The sequence below is a fragment of the Mustela lutreola genome, chromosome 1 (assembly GCF_030435805.1).
Source record: "Mustela lutreola isolate mMusLut2 chromosome 1, mMusLut2.pri, whole genome shotgun sequence".
NCBI classification, from domain to species: Eukaryota; Metazoa; Chordata; class Mammalia; order Carnivora; family Mustelidae; genus Mustela; species Mustela lutreola.
Window position 1 is genome coordinate 120,725 of NC_081290.1, and position 17,795 is coordinate 138,519.

Sequence of the window (17,795 nt, forward strand, 5' to 3'; positions counted from 1 at the left end):
CCTTAGAAATCATGATATACCCCTGGAAAAACACCAGCTTAGAGAAAGAAACCACCAAATCCATTGAAAACTAAGTGCTAAGGACTAATGAGTAACAGAAGGACCAGGCCTTGCACAGAATCAACAAAAAGGCGATGTATTTGTCCAGAACTAAAAATGTCTGAATACTGAACAACCAGCACAATTTTTAAGGGAATTATCCCTATAGTCGGGAAAAGCAATCCACTGTACCACCAACTGAAACGTCTGTGAAACATCTAAAGCTGTTCCAGCAGGAGGAGGAGAAGCCGAGGGTCACCATTTCCTTCTTCTGTGCCTAAAGCAGACATCACTCTGGGATCACAGCTCCTTCCTGAGGAGCCCAGCTGCTCCCAAACACAGGTGCTCCAGTCAGTGACAAGTCAGCGCTGGCCCACAAAATGAATCCCCCTTCCAATTACATATACGCCAACCATCACTCTGACCCAGTAACTTACTCTAAGCAAAGAGGGTAGTTCCTTAGGCTGCCATCTACCTGGTTTCCAGGCTACGTGGTCTATCTCCCAGCAACAAGCAGCGCCTCTCTAAAAGTCTCTTCAACTCTAGATGGACAAGAAAAACTGAAAACTTCAGGCCCTACCTAACTGAAGACCAGATCCTGAACTGGCTACATCCCTTCCAAGTATAGTAGATGTCTGCCAGGCAGACAGCAACTAGCTGGTCTCTCTCCTTGACAGCTCTTTTAGTTGTACCTTGAATGATCAAAGCACAGCAGACAGGAGTCAGAGGCTGGAAGCCAGTGTGTGGGATCTCCCTGCACTCCAGCCTCACTTGGGGTATAAATTCCAAAAGACACTATTGTACGGGGAAACAACTCAGTCATTTCAGAGTTCTGAGAAAGAGTTCTGAACACCAGCCAAAGAGGATCGTCTGCTACGGGGAGAGGATCTGCAGAAGACCTAGCGGTAAAGAAGCAGCCTAAGAAACTCACAGCGGCAGCGGGTCCAAGTTCAGAGTGTGAAGCCAACAGGAAAGTTAAACACTGCCCCGTATCTCCCAGCAGAAACAACAGAACCTCTAAAACCTGAAGATGAGGATGAAGAATCAAATCCAACTTCAGAGATGACACAGGAAAGCAGCCACAGAAAGTGCAATAAAAATCTGGGGCAAAACAGGAGATTAGCAGGTAGAAGAGAGTTGCAGGTTAGCAGGTGAGAGATAAGGGGGTAATATCCACGTGGGAGATTAGCAGGTTAGAGATGTGTATCTGGCAGCCACCCCACTCACTGAGAGAGAAAAAAACCAGGCCTGCGGGTAGACCGAAGATAAGGGCAGAGAAATGAGAACATGATTTGGAAGGTCCTGTAGGAGTTAGAGAAAAAAGGGTGGCAGTGTCTAAATAGTAATATTATTCATTTTAATTAAAAGCCGCAGACAATGTTTTAGCAGCTAACACCTACAGGCACCCTTCTAAAATGCTTGACATGTTAACTCACTGAACAACCCTGTGCAGGGTGCCTGGGTGGCTGTGGGTTAAGCCTCAGGTCCTGATCTCAGGGTCCTAGGATCAAGGCCCAGCCTCAGGCTCCCTCCAAGCATCTGCTTCTCCCTCTGCCCCTCCTCCTGCTCATGCTTGCTCGCACAAGCGCTCTCTCACTCTCTCTCATTGTCTCTTAAATAAATAAATAAAATCTTTTTAAAAAAAATAAACATGACTCCATGGAAATAGATGTTATATTGTTATTCCCATTCTACAGATGAGTGAAATAAAGCACAAGAAGTGGGTGACTTCCTTGAGGTCACAAACTGAGAAGCGGAGCAGACTCTGGAAGCAAATCTGAGCGAACCTGTATCCAGAGTCTCCTCATCACTGGACTACGGGTCCTCTCCTTAGTAAGACCTTGTCTCCACTTAATTCAAGCAAACCACGGACTTCTGAGTCTGTCCCCTCCCCTGGAAAAGGGGGTAACACTGGCCCTCCCTCCCTTCCAAGGCAGGGAGGAAAGAGAAGGGAAAGCCCTCGCCCCAGTCATGTAGTTAAGCTCCGTGTAAGGCTGAGCAGCCGTGGCTCCCCATCCGCTAACAGCTTTCTGTGCAGAATTTGGAAGCAAGGAGAACAGAGGTCAAAAAAGATACATTTTCAAGGACATTTCAAGTGCTTTGGTTAGATAAAATTTCCATGACTCCATTAAAATATAATCAGATTTCCCTCTAACGCCCAGCAATCGGTTTCTTATCTTGAGCATAAACTGGAACATAATGCCTTCTGGACAGCCTTAGTGCGTGAAAGGACCTCTGAAACCTGGGGCTATAAACCTGGGCCGAGCGAAGGGACACCACGCGCTAGCTGACGGACAGACAGAAACCTGCAGTATACAAGACAGCTGCCTTGTTCTAGCCAATACTAGTAATAAAGCCGTGGTTTACGGAGGAAGGGGCTCTGCGCCCAGCAGGGAGAACAAGGTCTGAGCCCGGACCCCCCACTCTGCGGGAGTAGCCCCGACGCTGTCGGTCTCCGCGCGACTGCGGGGGACAAACGCGCGCCCCGCGGGCCCGCTGACCTTCCGAGACGGCCCCCTCGCACCAGCTCGGCTCTCTACAGCTCTGCCCCGGGGTCTCTCTCCCTAAAGCCCTCAGCGGCGTCGGGGCGCCACATCCCCCGGACACTCACCTCTAAAGTTTTCACCAAGATTTTCATGTAGATCTCGGAGATGCCCAGAGACACCCCGAAGGCCGAAGGCAGGAGGATGAGGCCGAGCACCAGCGTCAGCCAGGTGGAAAGGATCTTGCCGGCCAGCTCCGCGCCCTCCATGGCTGGGCGCGCCCTCTCGGAAGGGGTCCGCGGAGGCGGTCCGAGCGCGACGGCGGTGTCCCTGTCCCCAGGCGGGCGGCGGCGGCGGCTCGGGGAGCAGAGGCGCGGAGCCGGGCTCCGGAGAGTCAGCGCCGCCGCCTCCCGGCACTCCCCTCTGCAGGGAAAGAGGAAAGGAAGGAGAAAACTTGGAGCACGACGGCGATTTCCTTCCTTCCCCTTCGGGCTCCTCCCGGCCGCGCCAGTTAACTCTCTCCCCGCCGGAGGCCCGCGCGACGCCACCGCAGCGGGCGCTGACCTGGGCGCAGACCTGGGCGCGCCGGCGGGCGACCGGAGCTGGGGTGAGCGCAGTGACACCGCGGCGCGGGCCCCACCCCGGGGCCTGATTTCCTCTGCGCGGCGTTTGCGACGACTCAGCGGCTGAGTCACCCAGGCCCTCCCGGAGCGCGCGGCCCCGCGGGCGCCCCGCACCACCGCACACGCGCCGCGGGCGCAACTGGCGCCAGGCCGAGCCCTGGGTCGGGGCAGGCTGCGCCCCTGCGCCGGGCGCCCTATTTCTGCGCCGGGCCTCGCCCCGCCTCCCCCGCCACCCAACCCGGAGCCTCCAGGCGGGTCCGCGCCGCCCGCGCCGCCGCACTCGCCCCCCGTCGCCCCCGCCGCCCCCCTGCTTCCCCGCGCCCCGCCTCCCCCGGCTCGCCGGGCCAAGGTCCTTTGGGGAGCAGAGCTTTGGGCAACGCGTTAGCATTTCTTCACCCGCGGAATGACGCATCCGGGACGTGGAGGAGGTCGCGGCTGTAAATCAAGCTCCTGCGGGGAGAGGGCGGGCACCGGGCGCGGCGGGGCCGCCGTTGGCGCCGCGTCCGGGTCTCCCGCGCCCCCTGCCCCCCGCCCCGAGCAGCGGCGCGGCCCGTCTCCCGCTCGCCGGCGGAGGGGAAGCTCTCCCCGCGGCCGCCTTCCCCCGGGCGCGGGCGCCCTTCGGCCGAGGCCGCGCTCTCGGCCGGGGAAGGCGCGGGCGCTGCGGCCACCCGCACGGCGCGCACGAGCGCGGGACGCCCGGCTCCGACGATCGCGCGCCGCCGGCCGAGCGGGACCCCGCGGCCTCGGCCGCCCGCGGGACACCGGGAAGGCCGAACCCTCCGTGGCTTTCGCGACCTGAGCCTGCCGGACACAGAGCCTCGGGCTGCCCGAGCTTCCAGAGCGCGACCGAAAGGGGCCGGAATCTCCCGCACCCAGGCCTCCTTCGGGGGTCGTCTCAAGCTGGAAAAACTGGGAGGGCGAGCGGACTGAGAGCGCCAGGGTCGAGAGCAAACGCTTCAAGGAAACCTGCCCCTGCCCAGGGTGTGGAGGGCACGGGGCGCAGGAAGCAGGAGACGAGCCTCCAGGCGAAGAAAGTACACGCTAGTCCTGCGCACCTCCTACCTGGTGCGGGCCGCAAAGAAAGCAAACAATTACGAGTTGGTCCTAGGAACCAAGTTATGGGGGCAGGAGGCGGCGGTGTCCGTCGTTAAGCTTCTGCCTTGGCCTCAGGTCATGATCCCAGGGTCCTGGGATGGAGCCCGCGTTGTGGGCTCCCTGCTCAACCGGCAGCCCGCTTCTCCCTCTCCCACTCCCCCTGCTTGTGCTCCCTCTCTCGCTGTGTCTATCTCTCTGTCAAATAAATAAAATCTGTTAAGAATTTTTTTTAAAGAACCAAGTTATGAATGAAGAAGTTTCGGGTTTTTGGTGTTTCTGTATGACCTTCCAGTTCACAAAAAGAAGGAAGACACGATTGGCAAAACTGTCCCAAGTTCTTGCTGAAAACAAACACCTATTTAGCATAAAACCTTAAAGATTATATTGACTCATTTGGGGCACCTGGGTGGCTCAGTGGGTTAAGCCGCTGCCTTCAGCTCAGGTCATGATCTCAGGGTCTTGGGATCGAGTCCCGCATCGGGCTCTCTGCTTAGCAGGGAGCCTGCTTCTCTCTCTCTCTCTCTCTCTCTCTCTCTCTGCCTGCCTCTTCATCTACTGTCAAATAAATAAATAAAATCTTAAAAAAAAAAAAGATTATATTGACTCATTTAACATTTATACTTGAGGCAAAATTCTTACTCCTTGTATTTCCTCAAAGGAAGGTGACAGGAATGCTGAATGACTGGGCCAGCGTTTACCCAGCAAACACCCAGGGCCTGCAACTCGGCCTAAGGATGACTTTTTCTAGCCAGCCAGACACAGGTGCTGCCCACAATCCTTAGTCATTTCTGTTGCTCGTTACCAAACTCCATGAACTGGTTTCGGTTTGTCCTTTTTGTTTTTTTCACTGTTGTGGAAGAACTATCGTCCCACAACAGAATGGTAGAATGAGAGTAACGTGGAATGTGTGGTCTTAGCTTGACCGCAGACAAAAGCTCTAAGCTCAGGCTGCTAGTCCTGCTGTGCTTCAGCTTTCTCATCAGTTAACAACAAAGCTCTCCAAGGAGATCAGAAAGCTAGTGTGTGCAAGTGCAAAAGCTCTCCATCTTCTTCTTGCCTAAAAACTGCAGAGCCAAGGTAGACTCACCTTTGCAAGTGAGGAGGGAGAGGGAGGAGAGGGGAGAGAGTGTGGGTGGCCCCAGACCTCCCCGCAGCACTCACCTCACCTCTCCCCTCTCCTGCAGCCCTTGAGGCCCTTCCAATGAAACCCAAGTAGGACACTGTTTCCTCTCCTGCAGTTCGGACTCCCTGCACCCACTCTGTTCTCTGTTCGCTTCCTAGGGCTACCTTGTTACCAATGACCACAGACTTAATAACTCAAAACAAGAAAACTTGATTTTCTTGCAGGGCCAAGCTCCTCCCAAAGGACTGAGGAGGAGTGGAGATGACACTCTTTCCTTGCTTCCTCTCCCTTCAGGAGGCTCCCAGCATTCGCTGGCTGGTGGTGGCACCACTCCACTGATGGTCTCAGTCTTGCTAAGTCTTCTCTTCTCTGATAAAGACATTGTCATCCTAGACTCAGGACCCACCCTCACCCAGAATTATCTCATCTCAAGATCTTTCACTTAGTTATACTCAATCTGCAACGACCTTTATTCTAAATAAGGTCACATTCACAGGTTGGGACTTGGGCATGTCTTTTGGAAGGCTACAGTTCAATCCACTAAATCCACTACTCTATCATCTCTGAAAACTGAGATAAGACTCAGTTGGAGAGGTTGTTATTGGGATTTGAGATTATATTTTAAAAATTCAGCTGAGGGTAAAATGTTCAATCATGAGGTTGTTCAGAACAATCCTGGTTTTCACCTTTTGTCCTGGCACATATTTTAATAATGCTTCCTATCACTCTCAAAAATATCCTGGTTTGAATGGAAATCACATGGTTCCCTTCTGCTTACATAGTTTCTAAGATCCTTCCCACTCCTAAAATATTGGATCCTTTGAAAAAAATCACTGTCAAGTTCTTTGTATGGCACCTTGTCAACATCTGAGGCCAAATGAAATTGTATAAGGGAATTAAGGAAAGGGATTAGCATTTGTTCACATCTTCTCAGCTTCAATGTGGGTAGAAATCCCTGGGGCTCTTGTTAAAATGCAAATACTTAGCAGGGTCCAGGTAAGTCGCTAGGAGACAACCCAAAAAGAAGTGATTCCCAAGGGCTGGCGGCCATTATCCAGGACTCACTTTGTGATCTTGTATCATCTTCATACCCCTGCTTTGACAGCAGTTGGAGGGATGTGAACAGAGGACTTAAGGTTAACAAACTTCAAGCAAATGTCAATACTCTTGTGACTAGATATCTCCAGCAAATAAGACGCCAAACTTGAAGCTAAATGACGAATATTGATCTAACTTGAGAGGTAGGGTAGAACTCAGAAACCTGGGGTGAAGCAGGTCGCTGAAGCATTTTATTAAACAGACAAGTTTTGCAGTTCTTGTCTCCAGTCTTGGTGTGAGACCTCTCTTTTCTCTGATTTCACACCTTTCTTGGGTCTTCATCATCTCCCGCCTTGATTCCCGAGTTTGCTTTACCGTTCCACTGTAAACTGCTCACTATCGTTTTCGTTCATCTGTATCTCCCTGACCATTATCCACTCCTCCACCAGCACAGAATCTTACTTCATGCCCCACTGTTGTTCCAAGCCAGCAGTATGACCCTAATGGTGACTAAGTAAAGTCCAAACATCTAGGGCTAGTTCTTGAAGCACTCCAATGTTAACTCCTATCACCTTCCAACAAAACCTTTCTCACCTTCTTTTGGTTTCTGCTGGGTTTCTTGTTGTGTGGGTCTTTGATCATGAAAGACCCCTCCCCTAGAAGATAGATAGGATAACTAACCGCTTGTTTGCTTTTCTGTGAACCGCTGGCTTTTAGGCGTAAATTAGGTTATTAATTGCTTATTAATTGCTCTTTTGCCCTTCTGTAACTGCTTGGCTTATAGAAATAATAGAAGACGCCATGATGGCATTCCTACCTTCCCCCTTCTTGTTCCCCCTCCCTGCCTCTCTCCTCCCGCCCGCGGGCCCTCAGAACCAATCAGCTTGTTCCCCCTTCCCGCGCCTCTCTCTTCCCGCGCGGGTCCCCAAAGCCAATCAGCAAACTCCACATATGCCTTTTTCAAAAGTTCTAACTGTCAACCAATCAGTTGCGCCCCACCCAAAACTTGTTTGTACCTGTCTATAAAAACCCGGCACCACCCCAGCGGGGTGTGCTCAGCTAGCAGGAGCTGCTGACCACCCGCAGGCGCGCGCTGACCACCCGCAGGCGCCTGCATAACAATAAAGAACCTCTTGCTGATTGCATCCAGTGGCAGTGTTGGATTCTTGGGTAAGGGGATCCGCGGGTCTTTCAATCACACCACAGTTCCCCTTGCCAATGCCCTCCCCAACATCCCTCCAACACCCATCCCATGGACCTGTGCTAAACTTCCATCATTTTTTTTTAATTGTGTGTGTGTGTGTGTGTGTGTGTGTGTTCATTGTTTATGCACCACACCCAGGGCTCCATGCAATATGTGCCCTCCTTAATACCCACCACCAGGCTCACCCAACCCCCCCCAGCTCCTCCTCTCCAAAACCCTCAGTTAGATTCTCAAAGTCCACAGTCTCTCATGGCTCATCTCCCCCCTTGATTTCCCCCAACTCACTTCTCCTCCCCATCTCCCAGTGTCCTCTGTGTTATTCCTTATGCTCCATAAGTAAGTGAAACCATATGATAATTGACTCTCTCTGCTTGACTTATTTCACTCAGCATCATCTCTTCCAGTCCCATCCATGTTCATACAGAAGTTGGGTATTCATCTTTTCTGATGGAGGCATCATACTCCATAGTGTATATGGACCACATTTTCCTTATCCATTCCTCCATTGAAGGGCATCTTGGTTCTTTCCACAGTTTGGCGACCGTGGCCATTGCTGCTATCAACATTGGGGTACAGATGGCCCTTCTTTTCACTACATCTGTATCTTTGGGGTAAATACCCAGGAGTGCAATGGCAGGGTCATAGGGAAGCTCTAGTTTTAATTTCTTAAGGAATCTCCACACTGTTTTCCAAAGTGGCTGCAACAGCTTGCATTCTCCACATCCTCTCCAACACTCATTGTTCACTGTCTTGTTGATTTTGGCCATTCTAACTGGTGTAAGGTGGTATCTCAATGTGGTTTTGATTTGAATCTCCCTGATGGCTAATAATGATGAACATTTTTTCATTTGTCTGTTAGCCATTTGTATGTCTTCTTTGGAGGAGCGTCTTTTCATGTCTTCTGCCCATTTTTTGACATAATTATCTGTTTTGTGTGTGATGAGTTTAAGGAGTTCTTTACAGATCTTGGATATCAGCCCTTTGTAGTGTCATTTGCAAATATCTTCTCCCATTCCATGGGTTGCCTCTTTATTTTGTTGACTATTTCCTTTGCTGCACAGAAACTTCTGATCTTGATGAAGTCTCAAAAGTTCATTTTTGCTTTTGTTTCCTTTGCCTTTGGAGATGTATCTTGAAAGAAGTTGTTGTGGCTGATGTTGAAGAGGTTACTGCCTATGTTCTCCTTTATGACCTTGATAGATTCCTGCCTCACATTGAGGTCTTTTACCCATTTCGAGTTTATCTTTATGTATGTAAACCTCCATCATTCGCCTGACCTCCATAAACTATTTTTACTGATAAATCAGAATGACATTTTGGGTTTCTAGGAGTTAGTGTCAATTTCAAAAGAGCTTCCAGTATTCCCTGAAAGTTGATTATTTCTCTTTCCTCAATGTGCAGTCACCTTAATAAATGGCCTCAGGTCTTTTAGTGGAAGACCAGGAGATATAGTAACAGTATAACACTTTCAGCAGTCTTCAAAGGGACCCAGCCTCCCCTTCTTTCAAGTGGTTCTGGGTCTGTAAACTGGCTCAAATTTGGGAATTAACTGAGGGACTAAGGCTATCTGTTTTGTGATTCAAAGTAAACTTCTGTTGACTAAACCTAGAAGTCCTCCACTTATACAGGATACAAGTGAGAATTTAGTACACAACCTGTCTATTTCTTTTGCTCAAGCAGTCAACACCAGAGGTTTCATGGATTCATACTCTTACTACTCTGACTCTGCTGTCCATTACAGTCATCCTACTCACCTTGTCTGTGGCCCTTCAGTGCAGCCACTTGGCTCCTGTCTTCCTAGAGTCCCATCACATTTAAGGACCCCATTTCAATGGTAGCAGTTCCCACTGTAAACTCTGACACAGAGAAAAGCAACCACAGAGCTTTTTAAGGATGCTGGAGCTCCCTTTCACAAATTCATTTGTCACCGTTGAAGGAAGAGGTATGTCTTTGGATTTGTGCCTTTCAAGGCAAGTGCCTTGGGGAGCCCATTCCAGGATCTTCTGGCAAAGGAGGGCTTAGTTCTTCAGGTGGAGGTAGAAAGCTGCTTCCAATGGCAAAGATGACTGAGCAGACTTTAAAGGTTCCATGTCCCCTAGCTCTGTCAAGATTGGCCCTGATATCCTCTTGTCAGTCTTCAGGATCCTGTTTCTTCCCAATCAATGCCATCACATTTTATGTTATAATTCAGTCACTCAGAGGATGAGACTCGAGGCCTGCTTTTCAGAAATACTGGCCCATGGCTCCAGAAGACCAGGGTTCTTTCAGGGCACATACAGAAGCTTTCAGTTTATTTACTTGGCAGGGGGCGACCCAAAAATCTAAAACCGTGAACTCACCCCCTTCTTTCCCTACTATTAGAGGGAAGTTAGGAACAATCAAGCTCATTATATTCCTTAGTTTAACCAAAATGTTCTAAAATAGCAAATATATGGTTACCCAGAAACTTGCCTTCTATTAATACTCATTAGGAATATCCAATGGCCATAGTTTGCATGTCTCTTGCTGTATCATGCTACGGACTATCAGTGCCCTCCTTGTATCCTGAAAACAGAGCCATTGGTGCACTTAAATACAATCAGATTAAAAAGACAACTCCAGAAAACTCAACCTTTAGATTCTGAATGAGTTCGTATGGGAATAAAAGGCACAGTATGGGAATATATGCAATGATATTGCAATAGCCTTGTCTGTTGACAGATGATAGTTACACTTGTGGTGAATATAGCGTAATGTATAAACTTGTCTAATCACTATGTTGTACACCCGAAACTAATATAACATTGTGTGTCAACTCTACTCAAATTTAACCAAAAAATTAAATACCATCAATCACTCATGTGTGAGAATGAGAGTAAAAAAGGAAAAGTAACATCTAACTATAAAAATAGTAAAAATAAAGTAGTATTATAAGAATAGTTGTGACTTCGTGTACCCCTGAAAGAGTCTCACAGACTTCCAGGAGTCCCTGGCTATATTTTGAAAACCAATGACCTAAATAGAAGTATTTTTCCAACAAAAGCCATAGTGCATGAAGGCACATTATTTGTGATGGAGTTGGCTAATACCTCATGCCTATGCCTCATTCCAACTTATCTGAATTAAATTATATGACTAAAAAAATGAAAAAAAGCAAAAAAGAAGTAGTGGCCATTCCACACAGGTAGCATTTTGAAGTGGGAAACATAAATCTTTTCTTTCTCAAGGTGTCAGTTCCTGGAGGGAGGCGGGGAGTCTCTCAAAGTGTGAATATTTTCCTTGCCAGGTATGATTCTAGCTTTAAAAACTAGAGTGCATATTTTTAAACTGCTTAGCCCTAAAAGCCAAGCATCTGCTTCATCTGTGCTCAGTCCAAGGAGCAATGAATCTGCTCCAATTTTGTAAGGAAAACTGACATTGGAAGAGGTAGTCTATCCATTTCCATGACGGAACGTTCCTAGGGAACTCTTCAAGGATGATTTTGACACATTCAACTATGTCTTTATGGACAGGCTAAGAAACTAACTCTGGGATCTCAAATGGGACCCCACAGCCGGCCTGGGTGGCACAGCTGGCTGAGAGTCAGGATCTGGGTTTCTACTCCGGTGGTTTTGGGGGCCATGAGATCGAGGTGGGTCTCCACGCTCAGCCTGGAGTCTGCTTGGGCTTCTCTCTCCCTCTGTCCCTCTGGCTCATGCTCTCTCTTTGTCTCTCAAAATAAATAAATGAATCTTTAAAAAATAGAATGTGACCCCACAGATTCTAATCTGTAGTATGATTGGGAACCACTATCATAGGACCCGATAGCTGAACCTATGCTACCTAGTCTCCAAATGTGGGAGTCAGAACTAGTAGTTACACTTTTTCATGCCATAGCAAACTGTTATGATATAGTAATATAGTCAATGCACACTGCTGAACTGAACAGAATGTCCCAAAAGAGCAAGAATGCAGCTTTCAGGAGTATGTCCACAGGGACAAGGGAAGCCTCTGACAAGAAAGCCCAAGCTCCCTTTCCCCCAGTCCATTTATTCACTGATTTTATGTAAATCAGCTGTCAGAAACCAAAGGGCCTTTATGAAGACCCATCCAACATTTTTTAAGAAATTTGAATTGATTGCCTACGTATTAAAATCTTCACACTAAAATTAGAATTTCCAGACTCTTTTATAATCAGGCAACACTGAGTTTGCTTCCTCAGGACAGAACCTCTTCCTCTTCATCCCTCTCACGGCCTTTTGTCATCATTAGGGCACTGATGTATTTCTTACAGTAGGATAGAAATATGAGGGAAATGACTTGTACTTTGTACCTAGGTCCTTGTCAAAATTTTTCTTCACCTCAGTCTACTTCATTTTCATCACCTGCGCAGCCTCTCCCAGTAAGTGTTTGAATTTAAATCTCAGCCTGCCCAGTTAGTCAGAATTTCCTCCACAGGGAATTTTATTATCCCACTACTACCAAAGCTTTAGGGTTTCAGTATTCCCAAGAGCTGGATATTGTGAAGAAATGAGTTTCTTTTTCTTTTCTTTCTTCCTTTCTCTCTTCTTTTTAATTTTTTTTGGGGGGGTCAAAGACCAGAGATCTTCATTTAAGATTAGAGGAGTCTGGTGACCCAGTGTCCTGTGTCCCTAGGACAATACTAAAACAGAAGACAGAAGACCCCACTACACAGTTTGGTATCTCTGGGGAAGAGGAGAGAGATGATGACAAAGGAGAATAAAATTGGGGAAATAATAAAAATGTTAACAAATTTTCCAGTAAGAAACTGTTGGCTTAGCGAAGGTCTTCCTCAGACAGCTGTCATCACTTTATCCCCAGTAATATCCACTTTTACATAATTTACCAATATTCCCAAAATCTTTTTCCAATTTTGGAAGGATCATTACATTATTATAATAACCAGCAAAACTTCCTAAGAGATTTTAAAAGTTGGCTTCACATTCAAAATTCCTGGATAAGAGCAACATTTTGTTCAGATGCTAATACTCTATCTAGCCTTCTGAACTCACCTGGGAGTGGGTGAAGTCCTCGACCCTCTGAAGGAAGGACACACATGCACTCACATAGTTGCTCGTACATAGGTCTTGGTGGTTTGATGATTCCAGGAATGATTTTATGATTTATCATTCTCTGTTGATATAATCAATCATGCACTGAAATTCCTTCATGATTGGAAAACTTGTCATAGAGATTGATTTTCTGACTTTTGTCCTTAAAATATTCATATTTCAGGGAAAATAAAAAAACTTTGAAAGATAAAAAACTTTGAAAAACAAAATGCAACTCTACACTATTTATTGGGACAAGTGGTAATAGCTGGAAACTGGTATTTTAAATATCTTATTTTATTTTTTTATATATTTTATTTATTTATTTGACAGACAGAGATCACAAGTAGGCAGAGAGATAGGCAGAGAGAGAAAAGGAAGCAGGCTCCCTGCGGAGCAGAGAGTACAATGTGGACCTTGATCCCTGGACTCTGGGATCACAACGTGAGACGAAGGCAGAAGCTTAACCACTGAGCCACCCAGGCACCCTGGTATTTTAAATATTTTAGATGCATACCTTCCTTTTACTCAGTCAGAGTAAAAATAAGTAGATTAATAGTGATGGAGAGCGGTCAAATTTATCCAAGGATTAGTCTTGGAATTTTTTATTCTGCAAGTTCATAAGTTAAAAACGTTTTCAAATCATGAGTTACCCTTAATTAATGGATTACTGTCACCACCCTATAATACGTAGTGCTAAAGTTCACTTCTGCATCTTGAGCAGAGAGCAACTAGCTGACAATAACAATTAAAAGAAAACAGCTTGCTGACTAATTAGCAGCTTCAGTGTACTCTGGCCTCTGTTAAAAAGAAAATCTCTTCAACCATCATGATGAGTGTTACAAGGCACCACTGCTACTTAGAATGCTTCACCCATTACTCGTTGTCTCCTCCTCATGCCTCCCCACTGAAGCCGGAGGAAAAACACAGCCTCATCAAGCCAGAGTTTAAAAGAGACAGTAGTGCTGAGCACATTCCGATGCGACTTCCACACTTCAGTTATTTCCACCATCCTTTTTGCTATTCTAACAGACGAGAACTTTATCTTACTTACTTTAAATCCATCAGGTATTATTCTCACTAGAAAATGGCTAACAGTGTTTTGGGCAGGACCTCATCATAAATGCAAAGAAAACTGGTTAACCCAACCTCACCCATGAACAAACAGTCTGGTGAAGGCAATCATCTCAGTGCTTCTCAAAATGGAGTTCCCGGAACCACAAGAAACACAAACAGAATCGTGGAGGATCCATAAGTCCTCTGTGAAGAAGGAGTGACCATCAACTCTTTAACTCAGCATTTCTTAAATTAGAGCATACCAACAGAGATCTCAGAGATCTGAGAATTCTCTGGGTTGAGCATCCCAGGAAGATGTTGATATGGTTCTGAGTCTGGTGAACTTAAATCTGAAGGAAATGTTCTTTGGAACCAGGAAAATCCCAATGTATGACTCTGTCATTAAAGACCTTAAAAACTAAATGGTTCACCTATACTATATGTGTTGAATGACTTAAGGAAAACATCAGCTTGCCCACTGTTGACTAAGGTCTCAACCTCAAACTTTCCTATTCACCTGCATTTACAAAAATGTGTTAGGGGCATATTCTTTGCAATGCCTGTCTGGAAAATACCGTGACCCAGTCTCCCCAGCACTCCTAAAGCCAAATGCAAATGAGATTCTGCAAGATTGCCTGGAATGAGCTACCCTGATGAGGCAGGTTCTTCTTATAAATTTCCAATGAGGTTAGCGAGAGTGAGACAGAACATCAAATTGCAAACCCTCCTTTCCCTCGGTGCGATCATCTCCATTTGAGATAGCTAATATGGCCCTTGATTTTAAGATCTAAAATTTGGTTTTAGATCAAGCTTTTGTGGCCAGTTCATAACATCAAATTCACAGGAGACTGAGCTATGAATCAGAAAGCCTAGTTCCATATTTATGGGACTGTGTGTATTTTTCTAGTAGCCAGAACATCTTCAAAATATAGTACTTCCTCCTTCAGGAGGAAGGCCAAATTCAGAATCAAAAGAAAGGAGAGCAAGATAGCTGTACAGCGTTGAGGGTTCTTTCATCCACGGCCAAGAGAGAGACCTGGAGCAGCCTCGCTGCTGTGGCTAAAAGACAAGTCGTCACCTTCCAGCGCCTCTTCTGGCCATGTGATGTGATAACCACTCAAGTCAGCCTGTCTGGTTTCTCTTTTCCCTTACTCTACTTGGACTCTCAGCTTCCTTCATCAAATAAGTTTCTCGGTAGTCAGTGAAGTCATGGTTCTTTTCCTGTTAGGCATTTTTGTCATTCATCTGGGAAATTTATGCGAGTCACTTTCATAGGTGTTCCTCACATCTCTTCTGCAACACATTTACCAGGTTTTCCTGATTTTTTTTTTTTTTTTTTTTTGCCACAAATGATTCACTATGCATAGTTTCATGAATCCTCTTAAATCATTTTTTGGAAAAAGTGAGGATAGGGGCATGTGGATGGCTCAGTCAGTTAAGTGTCCAACTCTTGAATTCGGCTCAGGTCATGATCTCAGGTTGTGAGATCAAACCCCATGTTGGGTTCTGTTTGGGGCTCTGCACTGAGTGTGAAGCTTAAGATTCTCTTTCTCCCTCTCCCTCGGCTCCTCTCTCTCTCTCTCTCTCTCCATCTCAAAAAAAATAGAGACAAGCTAGAATAAGTGATTTCTTCAAAAACAAAAAGTGATGAGCAACAAATGTATAAGTGATATACATTTATTAAATATATGTGAAATAAATGTATACATTATTTTCATTCTCAAAGGATATTCTTATTTCCAAATTCTGGCAATCCAGGGATATCTTGTTCCATTCTCTCTGTATTGACATTTTTCGTAACTCCTAGTGAAAAAGTCCCTTCATTCAATAAGCAAATATGGAGGTCAAACTATTTTTAAGCCAGATATTATGATAAATCTTGGAGGTTTAAAGATGAATAGAATGGTCCATGGCATGTGACAAAATTGACTAAGAAGGTGCATAAATACAGAACTTTTGCCACTTCTAATCCACTTTCCACTATGCTATTGGAGCAGTCATTTTGAAGAAAGCACCAGCATATTTTAGCTTATTTGGCCTTACGGCCTTATGTTAGATATCAACAATCCAGCATGGATTTGGTTGCACCAAACGCAGTCCTATTCCTCATTTCTGTCCCTCCTAGTGGAAGATACAGACTCTGGGTGCTTGGCACTGACGCAAAAGCTCTTGATCTCCTGCAAACAATTCTTAAATAAACCCACATCTGCCTCCCCAAGGGCAAGCCTCCTTTGCTGTTGCATAAGCTATAAGTATAAATAAAGTCAAGAAACCTTTCCCACCACGGAAGCAACTGACTCCCAGTGGGGTGATGGATTCCAGGGAAAACTGATAAAGGAAACCTCCCTAAAATGGAGTCAGGAGGCCAGAAGGGGCAGCTCTCACACCGTAACACTTGACATCAGTTACACCAAGAATTGTCAACTAATTACACACCTCAACAGAAGAACGGTCGACAGGAAAAAATCAATAGTCATAGGTCCAACAGGAAAAAATATACACCACATCTCCCACATAAGAAATCAACTACTGTAGCCACTCAGCCAGATGAGAAACCATCATGCTGAACTCTTGCTTTTCTCCAGTGGACTCTGATTCAGAACAACCCCTCCATATGTTCTCTTTCGAGACAGGGCCTTGCGTCCCTACAAGAGACCCCAGAAAGCCAGCCGTCACAGGGTAACTGTGAGAAGGAGCCTTCATCAAACGCTGACTCTGCCAGCACCATGCTCTTGGGCTTTCCAACCTCCAGAACTGAGAAAAAGAAATGTTTACTGTGAACAAGCCATCTAGTTTATGGCTGCTTTGGTTAGAACAGCCCAAAGAGACTAAGACAGAAATACAAGAAGGTAAAGTTCGGCAGAGAAAGCATGGTCTTGGTGGGGAGTGGAGAAAGGACAGTGGAAGATTAAGTGGGTCAGATTATTTACACAAAGCAGTCAGCTATTTTAGGAAATATGTGAGCAAGAGAGAGAGCACAAGCTTCAGGAGAGAGGCAGAGGGAGAAGCAGTCTCCCCGCTGAGTAGGGAACCCATGGGGGGGTCTCTCTTCCAGGACCCTGAGATCATGACCTGAGCGGAAGGCAGATGCTTAACTGACAGAGCCACCCAGACACCCCTGGTTCTTAATTTTTGATGGCTGGGCACAGTAAATATTTCTTGGATTTTTTTTTCTTTCCTTATTAAGATTCTAAATTCTTGGAGAATAGGAATCCTGCTTTATATTTTCTTCATTTTCATGAATTCACAACTATTGAATATCTACTTTAAGTAGATAACTAGAATTCATATAGGAGTTCAGCAAAGTGACAGAATATAAAATCAGTGCACAGAATCAGTTGCATTCTTATATACTAACATTGAGAGGGAAGAAAGGAGTTCATCCCGTTTACAATTGCACCCAAAAACCATAAAATACCGAGTGGGTAGGTATCTTACCTCATCTTAGATTAACCAAAGAGGCAAAGGATCTGTAGAACACTCATTAAAGAAATTGAGGAAGACCCAAAGAAATGGAGAAAAGTTCCATGCTCTTGAATTAGAAGAACAAATATTGTTAAAATGTCTATGCTACCTAGAACAATCTACATATTCAATGCAATTCTTGTCAAAATATTATCAGCTTTATTCACAAAGCTGGAACAAGCAATCCTAATATTTATATGGAACCAGAAAAGACCCCGAATAGCCACAGGGATATTGAAAAAGAAAAACAAACCTGGTGGCATCACAATTCTGGACTTCAAGCTCATTACAAAGCTGTGATCATCCAGACAGCACTGTACCGGCACAAAAACAGACCATGGGGCACCTGGGTGGCTCAGAGGATTAAGCCTCTGCCTTCAGCTCAGGTCATGGTTTCAGGGTCCTGGGATCGAGCCCCGCATCGGGCTCTCTGCTCAGCAGGGAGTCTACTTCCCCCTCTCTCTGTGCCTGCCTCTCTGCCTACTTGTGATCTGTCTCTGTCAAATAAATAAATAAAATCTTTTTTTTTTTTAACTGACACATAGACCAATGGAACAGAATACAGAACCCAGAAATGGACCCTCAACTCTATGGTCAACTAATCTTTGACAAAGCAGGAAAGAATGTCCAATGGAAAAA

At 46.0% G+C, this 17,795-nt stretch overlaps 1 protein-coding gene across 4 annotated transcripts in view; it reads right to left on the bottom strand.

The window, feature by feature from the left end:
- GPAT3 (glycerol-3-phosphate acyltransferase 3) overlaps positions 1-17,795 on the bottom strand; it is an 84,719-nt gene that overhangs the window by 55,049 nt on the left and 11,875 nt on the right. Inside the window, exons 1-2 of one of the 4 annotated variants that reach the window (XM_059144114.1) lie at positions 3,542-3,634; positions 2,651-2,945 (exon numbers count right to left, since the gene is read on the bottom strand). In XM_059144114.1, the coding sequence (XP_059000097.1) occupies positions 2,651-2,791 (141 nt within the window). In that variant the 5' untranslated portion in view covers positions 2,792-2,945; positions 3,542-3,634. Of the gene's footprint in view, positions 1-2,650; positions 2,946-3,086; positions 3,391-3,541; positions 3,635-17,795 lie in introns of those variants that run through there. The other 3 variants (XM_059144029.1, XM_059143981.1, XM_059144191.1) reach the window with 3 other exon arrangements.